We start from the raw sequence: 12,610 nt of genomic DNA, 5'->3' as shown, positions 1-12,610 counted from the left end.
TGTTTTTTTTACTGCTGCAGAGTACAATAATGTGACAAGAATAAATTTATACTTTATTTTCTTTGTTGAACATGTTTATAAAACTACAGTCCATTAGAAAACAACACCTTTCAAACTACCTGCACAAGATACATAAAACGGAAGTTATTACAGCATATGAATTTGAATACAGGTGAAAAAACTTACAACTATTCCAACCTTGAAATACAGCATTCAGTCTAATGTGACACAACTTGATCCCAAACTTGTTTCCAGAGAATCTTCAAGATGTTCTGTTACCAGTGAGCCTCTGCATTTAGTGTACACGGCTGTAAAGAGTCCCATATCTCTGAAAAGTTCTGTTTGAATTGTTTCTCCTCGCAGGCAGTGAGGGTCAAACGAGCAGAGAATCCCAGTCAAAGTCATCCTGGATCTCCTCGCTGTTGCTGTGCAGATTCTTTAATGGAGGACGCTGTCGTGGTGTCATAGACTGAGGCTGCATCCCAGCTGAAACGGAGAGAAATATGGACGTCAGTATACAAGAGGAAGTGAAACTATATTTAAGTAACTTCTCCTTTACAACAGACTGACCATGGCTGCCATTTTCAGCAACAACTGATCAAGTTAGAGGTTACGTTCACATTTTTTCAAGTTTATGTCCATATGTACATAAACGGAGTCTTTGCTCACTGTAATAACCTGCTGTGCATACTGTGAAGAGCTCCCTTCCTATTATGATTATAATGTAAATATTAGGGAACAAAGTCAACCGCCCGTGTTCGGTCTAAAAATGCATTCAGTTCAGCTAAAGCTAATATGAGACTTCAACAGCTCTTCCAGAGTATGTATGAACATGTGAGTGTTGTTCTAAGGCAGACTTGAAAAAGGTAAAACCATCCTTTAAGACTCCTCCTCACGCCCTCCTGGATTCAGTTGCCATAACAGGTTGAAAGAGAACAATGTTTTAAAAATGATTTCCGGGTCTCACCGGGTGTGTTTGCAGGCTGCGTTAGCTGTGGTCTTTGAAAGCCTGGTCCCTGCATGGGAAGAGCCCTCCGGGGCGGCTGTGGTCCGTTGGCAGGGGGAACTAGGGGACAGTAGGGGAGGGGGGAGGGGTGAGTAAGGCTGGCGAGGGTTGGAGGCGGATTGGAGGTGAAAGGTGGGGCTTGTAAGGAGTGAGGTGCACCGAGGGCTAGTGGGGAATTATTCCCAGAGGTGATCATGCCTTTCTGAGTGAAGAAGCGGTTCAGAGAGTCACAGAGAGAGGTGAAGAGCGCCGGGTCCAGGGCCCAGTCACAGAGCTCCGCCTGCCGCATGCTTTCCAGCAGGTCTGGAAACACAAAATGAGAGAAATGTTTACAGACAGGTTGATGAAAGCATGAAGGGTTTGAGTCTTAAATGCTCTTATCAAGAGAGCCAAAGCCCTTTGTAAATTTTCAAAAATACAGATCATGCATTTACTCAAAATTTCTATCATTTTGCAAAGGTCTCAATAATCATCCTATTCATTGCTTCATTAGCGGCCACTAACTATACATTCTGTCTAGTGAAATGTTTGTAAAAGTTGTTGCATTAGCTCCAAAAGACAAACATCTTAAAGGGTCAGTTCACCAGGAAAAAAAACAAAAACAAAAAAAACATTTACTAACACTTAGTGGTATCTACAGAAGCCATGAAGAGAGCCTTGGTTTTTATCTGTTGAGAGCTCCCTCCGACCCCATATGATGCATTGAAAAATACTACATTTAAATATTTTGACAGAACTGTACAAATCTTCCAATTAAAAAACAAAATGAACTATCACACTTAAATGTAACCACTATTTGTGTGTTGTTATAGCAATACACGCAACCTTTGAGCATCACCTCTGGCTATGTCCCATTCTAGGAAATTAGTCTGTACAGAGTTGACAAAATAGTCGCCTTTGTTATTCATTTGTTATGATGCTTCAGTAAACTCACATACATCAGTTTTGAGCCACACACTGTAGGAAGTCACATGGTTTGCTCTGAGTTAAATTTGAGTAAACCTTTGTTCACTTTCAGTTATGAGGCTGTTGTAAGCTTAAGAGTTACAGTTGTCAGTTTCACCAAAAGCTTCACAGATTAAACTGATTAGTGGTGTTATTGATACTGTAAAATTCTACATGTGCATATGATCTATTACAAACCTTGTAACTATTCATATCAAATATATCTGAACATGCAACATATATCCATATTTGAAGCTAGTAAGAAAGTTTGAGGGTCAAACAGAAATGAAAGTGTGGGACCGAAAGGGTTAACCAGAGTAACGTTCAGAGACAGATGTATCAGCTGATGAAATTCAAACTAACTCCAGAGGGAAGTGAGAAAAAAAAGTTATTTTGTAATTTTGGTGAAGTGACCCTTTAAACAAGATTGTGGTAAACAGCACAGACCTGGGTGACCAGAGAGGTCTATGTTTGCCCAGTCTAGATTGCTGGCAATGCGGAAGCTCTCCTTCAGAGAATCTGGGTTACTGAACCAGTCGGGTGGCACCGCTAGAGGGGAAGGGAGGAACGTAACTTTAGAAAGCAAATTAACTTTCTTATGTTATCTTGCTGGTTTAAATTCAATTCAAGCATTTCTGTGTGATAAGAAGTGTAAGACTCACTGTATTGTGAAGGAGGGTGTGCAGCTGGAGCAGTTGGTGCAGCTGGAGCGGCTGGTGCAGGTGGTACAGGTGGTGCAGGGTACGGAGACATTGGTAGCAGAGTTGGAGTGTGCAGTGGGGTAGTGTCACTGTTTGGGAGAATCAGGGGAGCAACATCCGCTGGAAAGAAAAGAAAAGTCATTCATCCAGGCCATTTGTGTGTGTAATGTATAACGCACACAAAACACACCTACGCACACATCGTACTCACACTGTGAGCCTCCCCTCTCTCGCATAGTCTTGAAGAGCGACTTGAAAGATGCATACAAGTCTGGTAAATTCATCTCATCAAAGGTGAAACGCAGCGGAGGATCAGTAGAGGAGTTTAAAGAAACAACAGGAAGGGCGACAACAGATGCAGAAGAGTGAGCGGGGCCCGACACCGTGCAAACAGGCGTCGTGTTGGGAGCGCAGGAGAAAGATGAAACTGATACAGGTCCTGAATTAGCGGGAAAGGACAGAGTGGCAGAGAAAGAGGGAGCAGCGGGAGAAGCTGTAGACATATTGACAGCAGAAGCTGTGGGGATGGAAAGAGTGGGGCCAGGTGGATGGGGAGGTGAAAGAGAATTAATGGAGGACATGGGGGCAGCAGGTGGGAGCCCAGCTGAAGGAGAGACGGATGGATGAGGGACGGAGAGACTGGAGACAGGGCTCGGCATGTAGGGTGACTGTTGCTGTGAAGATAAAAGACAAGATAATATATTGGTATGCTGTTATTCAAAAAAAAAAAAAAACATTCAGCAAACTTAGTGATGGGAAAATGATACGGGAAGTGGCTCCACCTTGCACGGAGGAGGAGAGAGGGAGGCAGACTGGGGCGATTGTCGCTTGATGGCTCCCAGAGCGTCGGTGTTAAGAAGCTGAAGGTCTGTGTGGGAGGTCGGTTGTGGTTGATGAGGGGAGGGTCCTCTGTCCGCTTGTGTCCCTGGTGCTTCGGGAACCTGTAACTGGAAAAGGTTGTGGGAGAAATGTTACAATCCCGGTGAAGTAGAAGTAGCAATACAAGAATGTAGAAACACAGCTGTGAAACGTTTACAACTGCTATCTGCCTCCACCCCATTACAGTGCAGGTGGACAGTAGATAATCCACAGAACCCACTGTCAGCTGTTTTCGTAGGGAAGATTTCTCTCAAGGGAAATAGTTCCTATGAGAACCTTTGACTGCATGTTCTGTAGATGATCCAGAGTAACTACGACGTTATGACTGGAGACACATGTTGCTTTATGTATATTCAAGGCCGTGACCACCACAAAACCACTTCCACTCCTTGCTTAGGGTCAAATAAAAGCATTATAAGATGTTCTGCATATAAAATCCTACTCTGCAAAGTAACTAGTAATCACAGCTTTCAGATTAATGTTTTGCATTAAGAAAAAAATACCTCCTTCTGAAAAGTGGTGAAGTTAAAATCTGATGTTTCTCAAAGTGGAAATACAAAACTAAAATGCCAGAGAGCCAAACATTCATTGAGTAAATTGTAATTTCTTTACACTTATGGCAATTGGACGGTTAACAACTGAATGACTGATCTTACATCCTGCCTCTCCTCTTCTTCCTTTGGATAGGGACGTTTAGGTGCCCTCACTTGATTCGCCTCTGCAGGTCCATCCATCGTCCAATAGGAACCCTACAGATACAGCACAAGTAGCTTTCCGCTCTTTTAATCCATCATTTCTCCGTCTCACGTGATGCAAATTCTAACAGAAGTACATATATGCTAACAACATCAAAATATAAAAAGTAATTCACCTTGCCAGGGTCGTTCCGGGGCCGAGGAACTTTCCTGAAGCATTTATTTAGAGACAGATTGTGTCGAATGGAGTTCTGTTAATGACACACAGTACATGATAAAAGAAGTCAGTCCTGTACCAGCTGGTCATGCAAATAATATTAAAATTAGTTACCAGTCACCAGACCAGCAACTTTAAACATGCTTATACTTAAGTAACAAACTTAATACTATTCTAGCACACTGACAATATGCTGTTATTTCACATTACCTTCCATCCACGGCCTGCTCGGCTGTAGTAAGGGAAAGTGTCACTGATCCAGGTGTAGATGTCATTCAAACTCAACTTCCTCTCAGGTGCAGCTGCTATCGCCATGGCGATGAGAGTGGCGTAGCTGTGAGGGGGTTTTCCTTTAGAGTTAGAAGCAGAAGGGTCCTGGATGGATGGTAAGAAGTCTCCTCTCTCCCTCCCTCTGTCTTTCTTCTTGTCCCTCTCCCCTCCTCCTCCTCTCTCTTTCCCCGAGCGCAGGCTACTGATTCCCAGCTGAGGCAGCCAGTCAATACTGGTGAGACTGGAGTCCAAGTCAGAGGACATTGTCCCTCTTTTTCTCTGTCCAGGGTCTGAGGGGTCAGAAGAGGAAGTACATGATCAACATGTCTTTTTACTTTTTGTTTAGTGTGGAAGCTGACAAAACACTGAGAAATGCCGCAGTGGATCCCTCTCTGCCTGTAATGTAACACTGTCAACCGTAATGTTCCTGTACTTCCAGCCAGTTGCAATTACAAAGCAAACAAGTTCAGACACAAGACACGTTGTGCGTCTCTGGAAACTATCCATATACAAGGAAATACATTGCATGACTGTGACTACATATAAATGTGCCAGTTCCACCTACATTCTCTGTTTTCTGAGAAAGGAGAATGACTTTCTTACCTCTCTGTACTCACTCGAGGCCCAAGGCCTTAGAAAGTGTTAATATTTGATGTTGTCATCAGCTGTGCACAACTGCAGACAAACTGGTGTCCGTCCTCCTCTTCAGATCTTTCTCTTCAGCACGCTGATCTCAACAAGGCCTCCAATCACACCTTTGGCTTGAGAAAGTTTGTGTAACTTTGAAGAAATATACACAAAAACTTATCGGACAGCTTCCTTTTTCTCTCCCTCCCTGTCTCCCTACCCTCCCTTTCTGACTTACAGAATGACGTAACTCACTCCTCCCCCTGTGTGACATCACTCTTTGAGCCCCGCCTCTGAGAGCTGGTCCCACCTCTTCAGCCTTTCACCGGCATTTTTCTGTGGGTCTGTCAGGATATCAATACAGAGAAACCACCTGTAAGTTTCACTGAAATATCCAACAAAAGAAGGTCCAAACCTTCAACCTGCCACTCAAGACATGAGGGTTTGATTCAGAGACATAAATAGAGAAGCACAGCAGCAGCACTAATTCACAGTAGCAGCATCACTTTATTGAAGTAATTCATCAGTATGTTGGAAGCAGTGAAACAGTGTTTATGAAACAGAATGACAGGTGATGATGTCGCTACAGAGCACTGAAGAAGGCAAGGAGGCCGGTGTCAGGAGACGGGTGAGCCAAGAGCTTCTGGATCTGCCAATAAAGTTGATAAAAATATATGTATTAGTCGCTTTCATTACTTAGACTGTCAGTATGCTCAGAATGAAATCAATTTTGGCATGTTTGCAAAGGCAAGATGGTGGTTTTACAACCACGAAAATGCACTACATTTGGGTTTGATCACTGCAGAAAAGTCTCACTGCACCCTAGTATACAGTCACCTGTAACTGGTTAACAGTGTCAGTGATAAAGGTTGTAGGCAGTTTATTTTTGGCAGCCCTGAAGTTGCAGCTGCAGACTGGAAATTTATTTGCATAACTGTTTGGGACAGAAGTCTGAGGAAACGCCAAATATGTTTTCCTTTGGCACATACTGTCAAGAATATCTTTATGACACATCTAAACAAACAAAAATAATTGATGAGTGCAGCACAGAGCAGCTGCAGTGAGCACCTCCTTGAAGTTGGGGTGTTTGGCGTCTTGGACCAGCTGCAGCAGGACGGCCTCTGTGGTGGTGAGGTAAGCTCCGCTCTGCTTCAGTCGGGACAGAGCAAACAAACGGTCCGTCTGGCTGTGGAGGGAGACACAAAAGTCTGTAGTTACATACATAACTACCGTTCGCACATAAAGGACAAAAAACTATATGATGTAGGTGATGACAATGTTGTATAACAATACAGCACAGATACCTTCTGGATGAGACGGCATCAGCCACAATATGAACCTCCATTCCCTTTTCAAGCAGGTCAAAGGTTGTGCACTATGGAAAAGACATTCATTAACTAAAACTGTGGAAACTCTGTGGCACACTAACCTAGAAAAACCAGCATAATCAGAAAAAAGCATAGTTACATTACTTGATGATTGATCTTTCACCTCAACACCTCCCTCATTCTCAAATCATTTTTAAGGGTAATAGTTTATGCAGCATACATATACACACACGAGTTCAGATTCACTTTAAAATTATCTTTAAAATGTTAAGAGGTTGTTTCACTAATCCTTTAAATATCTTAAAGGACACTGGATAAAAAAAGGGGTTTCTGGGAAAAAACTTACTGCAATACATGCGTGTGCCTCTATTCCACACAGTATAGCCTGTTTGGGGTTTCCAAGGGCCTGCAACTCCTTCTCCACCTCCTCTATCATCATGGTGAATGATGTTTTAGCATGAGCTTTCAGGTCTGCTGCCCCCAGCTCTGGTACCGTGGGACCCAAACCTTTAGGGTACTGCTCTGTCAAGATGGGGGGGATGCCCAGAACGCGACTGGCCTGTGAGTCAGAGGAGAGAGCAGGCAGATTTAATCCAATCCGTTAAAATAATAAATATTTATAGGCTGATAATTGGGTCAACTGTAGGACACTGAGGTAGTGTAACCAACCTGGAGCAATCTGGCTGCATTACTGACAATGTTGGTGAACTGAAAGATGTTGGGTCTGAACTTCTCTTGCATGTCACACAGGAAGATTACTGCATCCTTGGTGGAGAGCCTGCCAATGTTTGCCACTGAAAGAGCAAGGACACAGAAAAGAAGAAAGTGTGTTTGGAAGATACGTGAATTTACGCAACATGTTTTGTTCTAAGTATTTTGTGTACTCTTAAGGAGGAAGGAGATTTTCTTCCTTGTTAGAAATATTTCCTCCATGGTGTTGCACTGTGTTGTTCACAAAGAGACCAAACAGATTCATAGCTGAACAAGAGCAAAGTCACAGAAAATACCAAATAGAGTTCAAAAGTTACATGAATTGATATAAGATGTTTTGTTCGCACCATCACTGGCTAAATACAAGGATCATTTGTTGAGGATGATGGGCCAGTAAACATCATAATGGCACTGAGGGGAAGAATAACACTTGAAGAAATAAGCCTAGAATGTCATATTTGCAAGTTAGGGTCTATTTATTCTTCTATTTAAGTATTATTTGACTAACGAGCTTCTACGTATGTGGTGCATTTTGTGTGTAACTAAGGAGAAAAAGGGGTTTCTTCCTTGTAAGAAATATTTCCTTCGTGGTGTTGCATTGTGCTCTTGACAATGAAACCAAACAGTTTCATAGCTAAACACAAATGAACTGGAGAAAGCTGCGAAAATGTCACATAATTTCAAAGAGTTTTAACATGAGAAAGTTGACTTACTGTTTTTGCTTGAATGGTCCAAATGTGAGGCGACAGAAGTTCAACTGTTAGGTTAAAGTATTATTTCCCATGTGACGCCCCCTGTGTGGAAACCAACACAAAATGTAGTAATTTTACTTGAAAGTGACAAAGAAAAAAAATGAATTAAATTTTAAACAAAAACGGCATATCACAAGATTAATCAAATATACTAACAGCAACTGAATTCGTCATGAAACAACTACGTTATTAACAAATATATTCCAAAGTCAAAATAATAACTAACCTAGCATGTCGCTAAGAAGAACAAGTTCAAGCACTGTCCTCCCAGAATCGTATTGACCAATAGGATTGCGTGTTGTTGAGATTTAAGTTTCTCTGAACCAATAACAGCCAGAGTACGTCACCATTCGCCTCGGAAGGAACCACAAGCAAACCAGAAGTGCTCCCCTGAAGATGTCTGACAATGCAGAATCCCCAACAGAAACGCAAAAAGAGGAGTCACAGCCACCGTCAGACGACTCGAAGGCGAACGAAGAGAAGATAAAAAGTAAGAAAGAGTTACATATCAAAAGCAATCATCTCTTTACTATTACGGTTGCTGATACTGAAAAAAACAAACCAGTTCGTGTGACGTGACAAACGATTGACAGAGATTTTGGCCAATAGGGTGCTGGTTTGTTTCAGCTCAACCAGTAAACATTAAGCTTTCTAACATGTGGTACTACCGGTTTGGGGCATGGCTAAAGCTAATGCTAATATTTATTAAGGCAATATATCATCTTTTTCTCTGATAGGTCACATATTGTTACAGAGAGACTGTTTGTTCCCTAATTTATCAATTATCTTTTTACGCTTATGCCAATAGCAACTTCATATCTTGTACCTAAGGATAAGTTAATAAGGCTAAGTTAGCTTGAAACTGTCAAACTGTTAGTTTACTGAAAATTTCTAGCCTCGCGTTTTGGGCTTTAACTTCAGTATATTCAGGAATCGCTAAAAACTGTTTTTACATTTTCATCTTTACTGCAAGTCCCTGTCTGTAGCATTTACAAGCAGTACATACATATTTAACAAATAGGTTATAACGCACTATAATGTAGTTGTAAGAAGATTAAGGACATTTTAAGTGTTTACTAATGAACAATATTTGTCAGCAGTTATAACTTCCCCTATGAAAATATGTTTTGTATTATTACAACTGTGTTTTACTATGCTGATTATCTGTTTAGGCAGCAGCTCCACTAATCGTCAGGTCACTAATTTGTCAGATACACTAATAAACATTGTAATGTGTTGCAAACAATTAATAAATGTTTATATATCAATTATAAATGCTAACTATAGGGTTTTAAAGTTAATTATCACATTTCTATTCAAGGTTGTCTTTCACTCTCAGTTATTTGAGAAAACAATATTGGCGTCTTTTCCTTTACTTTATACATACATGCAAAAACTTATATGTTATTATCAACCTTCAATGAAACCATTTCAGAGTCACATCAGGGTCAGCAAGACAGCATCTTCATTCATCTTCATTCAGTTCTCTCACCAGAATTTTTATTCTGACCTATTAATATTACTAGGTGTTAAGATTTGGAAAACAAATAATCATATTACAGTAAGTAAAAATGAATACCAGTAAATAAAGGACACCTGCAAACTGACTGTCATTGATCATGTATAGTATATAAGAATCAGATACAGGTAAATGCAGATTCAACTAGCTTGTATGTACATTCATTTTGTAAATAGGGCTCAGTTATGTTGTTTGTGTACAATGTTCGAAACCTGAGCTACAACTAGATCTGTGGAGCATAAGATAAGACATTTTGAACACACCACATGCAATTATTTAAGATTCTCCACAGATACAAACACATTACAAAACATTTTAATAAATCAATACAGAAAACCATGAGGGAATTAAAATAATTTAAATGAATATCAGAAGGAAATATTACACAAAAAGAACTGTGGGCTATAATAAGAAATGGTTCAATATGGAAGGGATGCACCTGCCCATTATAGAGGCATGAAATTCTGCTGTAATTTCTCATATGCCTTAAAGGAAGACGGCTGTCATAGTTCTTGTTTTCACTGTGGCTTTGACAACACGTCCATGAATTTAACAAGCACTTCATGAGAAATCTCCCTTAACAGTTCAAGTTTAGATTTGCCTGGACTTGTCTGAGTGACAGCAGCACTTTCACTTTTATTTTTTCCATTTTTATAGTTGATGTGTTGTTGAAGGCAGTTGGAGACACTCCTATAATGAAAACAAAGAAGTGGGCAGTAGATCGGGGGAGGACGGTACAGTCCCTGGCTCAGTTCATCTCTCGTTTCCTCAAGCTTGATGCCAACGAACAACTAGTAAGAGATACATTTGTTCCCTGACTTGTTCATGCCCCGAAATCATGACTTGGACGGCTCTTTCAAGTCTTTACACATGATGTCATCTCTTTTTTCTTTCAGTTCATCTATGTTAACCAATCTTTTGCCCCCTCACCGGATCAAGAAGTAGGGGCCCTCTTTGATGTGAGTACATACAAGCAGCATACAACTTTTAATTCCCTGTTATTGTAGTGTTTTATGGATTTACAACCTATTTTCCTCAACCTAAACAATAGTCACAATGTGTATGTGTGTAAATATGCTCATTTTTGACCATGGGAACACTGTGTAACTAAATAATCTCAACTCCAAAGTCCACTTATTAGCTTTTTCTCATCTTTTAACCACACAATCGACAAATAGATCCATTCCAGTTCCATTCATTGATGAAGAACATGAGATGCGGTTGAAAGCTTAGAGAAGCTAATAACTGGACATTTGAGTTGTTAAACAAATGTAAACCATGTCTCCACATACAACTGCAACATGCACATGTACACACAAGAGATGAGTTTATTCATGCTCGCTAGACTATTTGCCAACAACGTAAATTTAAGTCTTTTTTTGGTTTGTTTGATGTATTCTGTAAGTGAAGCAAAGGTACGGGGCTTTATCAGTGATTACAGATGAGACATTTTCAAGGATATTAATCTTCTTAACAATCTAATTTACAGTAGACATGAAGTATAGACATGTTCTAACGATAAATGTAAGTCTTGTCAGGCTTCATCTGGGAAAAGATTTTGGATACTTAACCACAGCATAAATGTCTTTACCATTGATATAGTCTCTTTGATGAAATATTAGAATTGGGTCCAGCCCATAGAGGTGAATGGGTCATGTGGTGCACTGACCAGCAGAGGGGGCAATAATTTGGAAGCACCATGGGAACACTTACTAAAATCCTCTGCCACTGATTAATGTCTAGATAAGTAACCGCAAAGACCTCAAAGTCCAGAATTCACAGTGGCCATTTGGTCATCCCTCTGCTCTCACCACTTGACAGCTCAAAATCTGATAAAATGTGTGTTTTATGACAAATCAAGTTCAGTCACATCTGAAAGTGTTTATCAGTTAAGTAATTTTTGAGCTATAATGAAAAATCACTTCAGGGTTGTTTTATTTAGTATTTACCTTTATGTTTTCTCTCTCTTTGTCTCTCTTTCAGTGTTTTGGTAGCGATGGCAAGCTGGTTCTACATTACTGTAAATCTCAAGCCTGGGGTTAAACTCCTTTTCCACAACAGAATTTTTTTGAACTCTCCTTTTTTTAATTCATCCTCCAAACATGCACATAACATTATCTTTGCTTCTTTTCCATTTGTTTTCTTTCAGGTTTTATGTATATACAAACTGTAAATAAATTATTGTGACAATGCAAAGCTCTTTCCACTGTTTTTTTTTTTTGTTTTTTTTTCTCCTTTTCTTTTTAGGCGCCATATTTAGCACCCAAAAATAAACACTTAACTCGTGGGCACAGGATTTGGCTTTGCACATTGCTGGTGATTATTAGAGGAAAAGCACAAGAGAGAGTCCATTCATATGGATGTTGGCTCACAGTTTCATCCACCCTCTTATTGTGATAATTAAATACCAGCATAAAGATAAAGTTGTAATGTAGTGGAACTTGAACCAGTCATAAAGGTTTCAGGAGGTTGAGATGGAATCACCTCTGAGCAGGGACAGACATAGGATGAGAGGGGGCACTGCAGTAACAGATGGACTTAGAGGGATTACATGATTCAGGATGGGTTTGTGACATAAATTCCCAAGAAAGACAGAAAAGAGAGTAGAGTGGCGTGGAGACAGACAGTTGCTCCACCAGTCTTGCATCTCCATTCGTCTATTGGCCAGGAGGATTAAAGGGGGAAGTGCAGCTGGAGAGGTAAGGGTCACTGATGCTCATCCTGGAGGAGGAAAAGTGGTGACACATTCAGAGGGAAAACACGAAGAGGGCAGTGACATGGAGAATCAATTGAAGATGGAGCAACTAAAAGCAAGTTCTTAAGGAGCTTTTTGATTTAAGGGCTCTTGAACGAGGCGGAGATAACCGAGGATTGTAGGTTCAGAGGACTGCGAGAACTGACTGTTGTTTTACTGTGGTAGTTGCTTCATGTTTGACCTGAACTGCAACACTTTGGTAGGT

General features: G+C 40.6%; 3 protein-coding genes across 5 annotated transcripts; 1 reads left to right on the top strand and 2 right to left on the bottom strand.

The window, feature by feature from the left end:
* Positions 1–41: 41 nt before the first annotated feature.
* On the bottom strand, positions 42–5,564 carry foxj2 (forkhead box J2). Of its 2 annotated transcripts, XM_023426346.2 has the most exons (11): positions 5,317–5,564; positions 4,654–5,003; positions 4,403–4,477; positions 4,188–4,280; positions 3,435–3,599; positions 2,864–3,326; positions 2,614–2,772; positions 2,399–2,500; positions 1,205–1,309; positions 968–1,066; positions 42–486 (listed from the first exon to the last, which is right to left on the bottom strand). In XM_023426346.2, exons 2-11 carry the CDS (start codon positions 4,975–4,977, stop codon positions 374–376), a joined length of 1,698 nt encoding a protein of 565 aa, XP_023282114.1. In that variant the 5' UTR covers positions 4,978–5,003; positions 5,317–5,564; the 3' UTR covers positions 42–373. The 2 variants fall into 2 exon arrangements, with proteins under 2 accessions (XP_023282114.1, XP_023282113.1); XM_023426345.2 differs by having other exon boundaries at positions 968–1,309.
* Positions 5,565–5,827: 263 nt separating this feature from the next.
* Positions 5,828–8,503, bottom strand: isoc2 (isochorismatase domain containing 2). Of its 2 annotated transcripts, XM_023426280.2 has the most exons (7): positions 8,358–8,503; positions 8,093–8,173; positions 7,338–7,462; positions 7,015–7,227; positions 6,645–6,715; positions 6,409–6,526; positions 5,828–5,989 (listed from the first exon to the last, which is right to left on the bottom strand). In XM_023426280.2, coding segments are annotated over exons 2-7 (594 nt in total). In that variant the 5' UTR covers positions 8,094–8,173; positions 8,358–8,503; the 3' UTR covers positions 5,828–5,923. The 2 variants fall into 2 exon arrangements, with proteins under 2 accessions (XP_023282048.1, XP_087035452.1); XM_087179326.1 differs by lacking the exon at positions 8,358–8,503 and having other exon boundaries at positions 8,093–8,314.
* Positions 8,491–11,846, top strand: atg12 (ATG12 autophagy related 12 homolog (S. cerevisiae)). The gene is made up of 4 exons (XM_023426281.2): positions 8,491–8,621; positions 10,308–10,444; positions 10,547–10,609; positions 11,634–11,846. The coding sequence occupies exons 1-4, from the start codon at positions 8,528–8,530 to the stop codon at positions 11,691–11,693; spliced, it is 354 nt and encodes a 117-aa protein (XP_023282049.1). The 5' UTR covers positions 8,491–8,527; the 3' UTR covers positions 11,694–11,846.
* Positions 11,847–12,610: the final 764 nt, after the last annotated feature.

This window comes from Seriola lalandi, unplaced genomic scaffold (genome assembly GCF_002814215.2).
Source record: "Seriola lalandi dorsalis isolate HSWRI2012SDOR001 ecotype SW California unplaced genomic scaffold, Sedor1 jcf7180002054825, whole genome shotgun sequence".
NCBI lineage: Eukaryota > Metazoa > Chordata > Actinopteri > Carangiformes > Carangidae > Seriola > Seriola lalandi.
The sequence above is the reverse complement of the archived record's forward strand: the minus strand, read 5'-3'. Positions and strand labels throughout refer to the sequence as shown.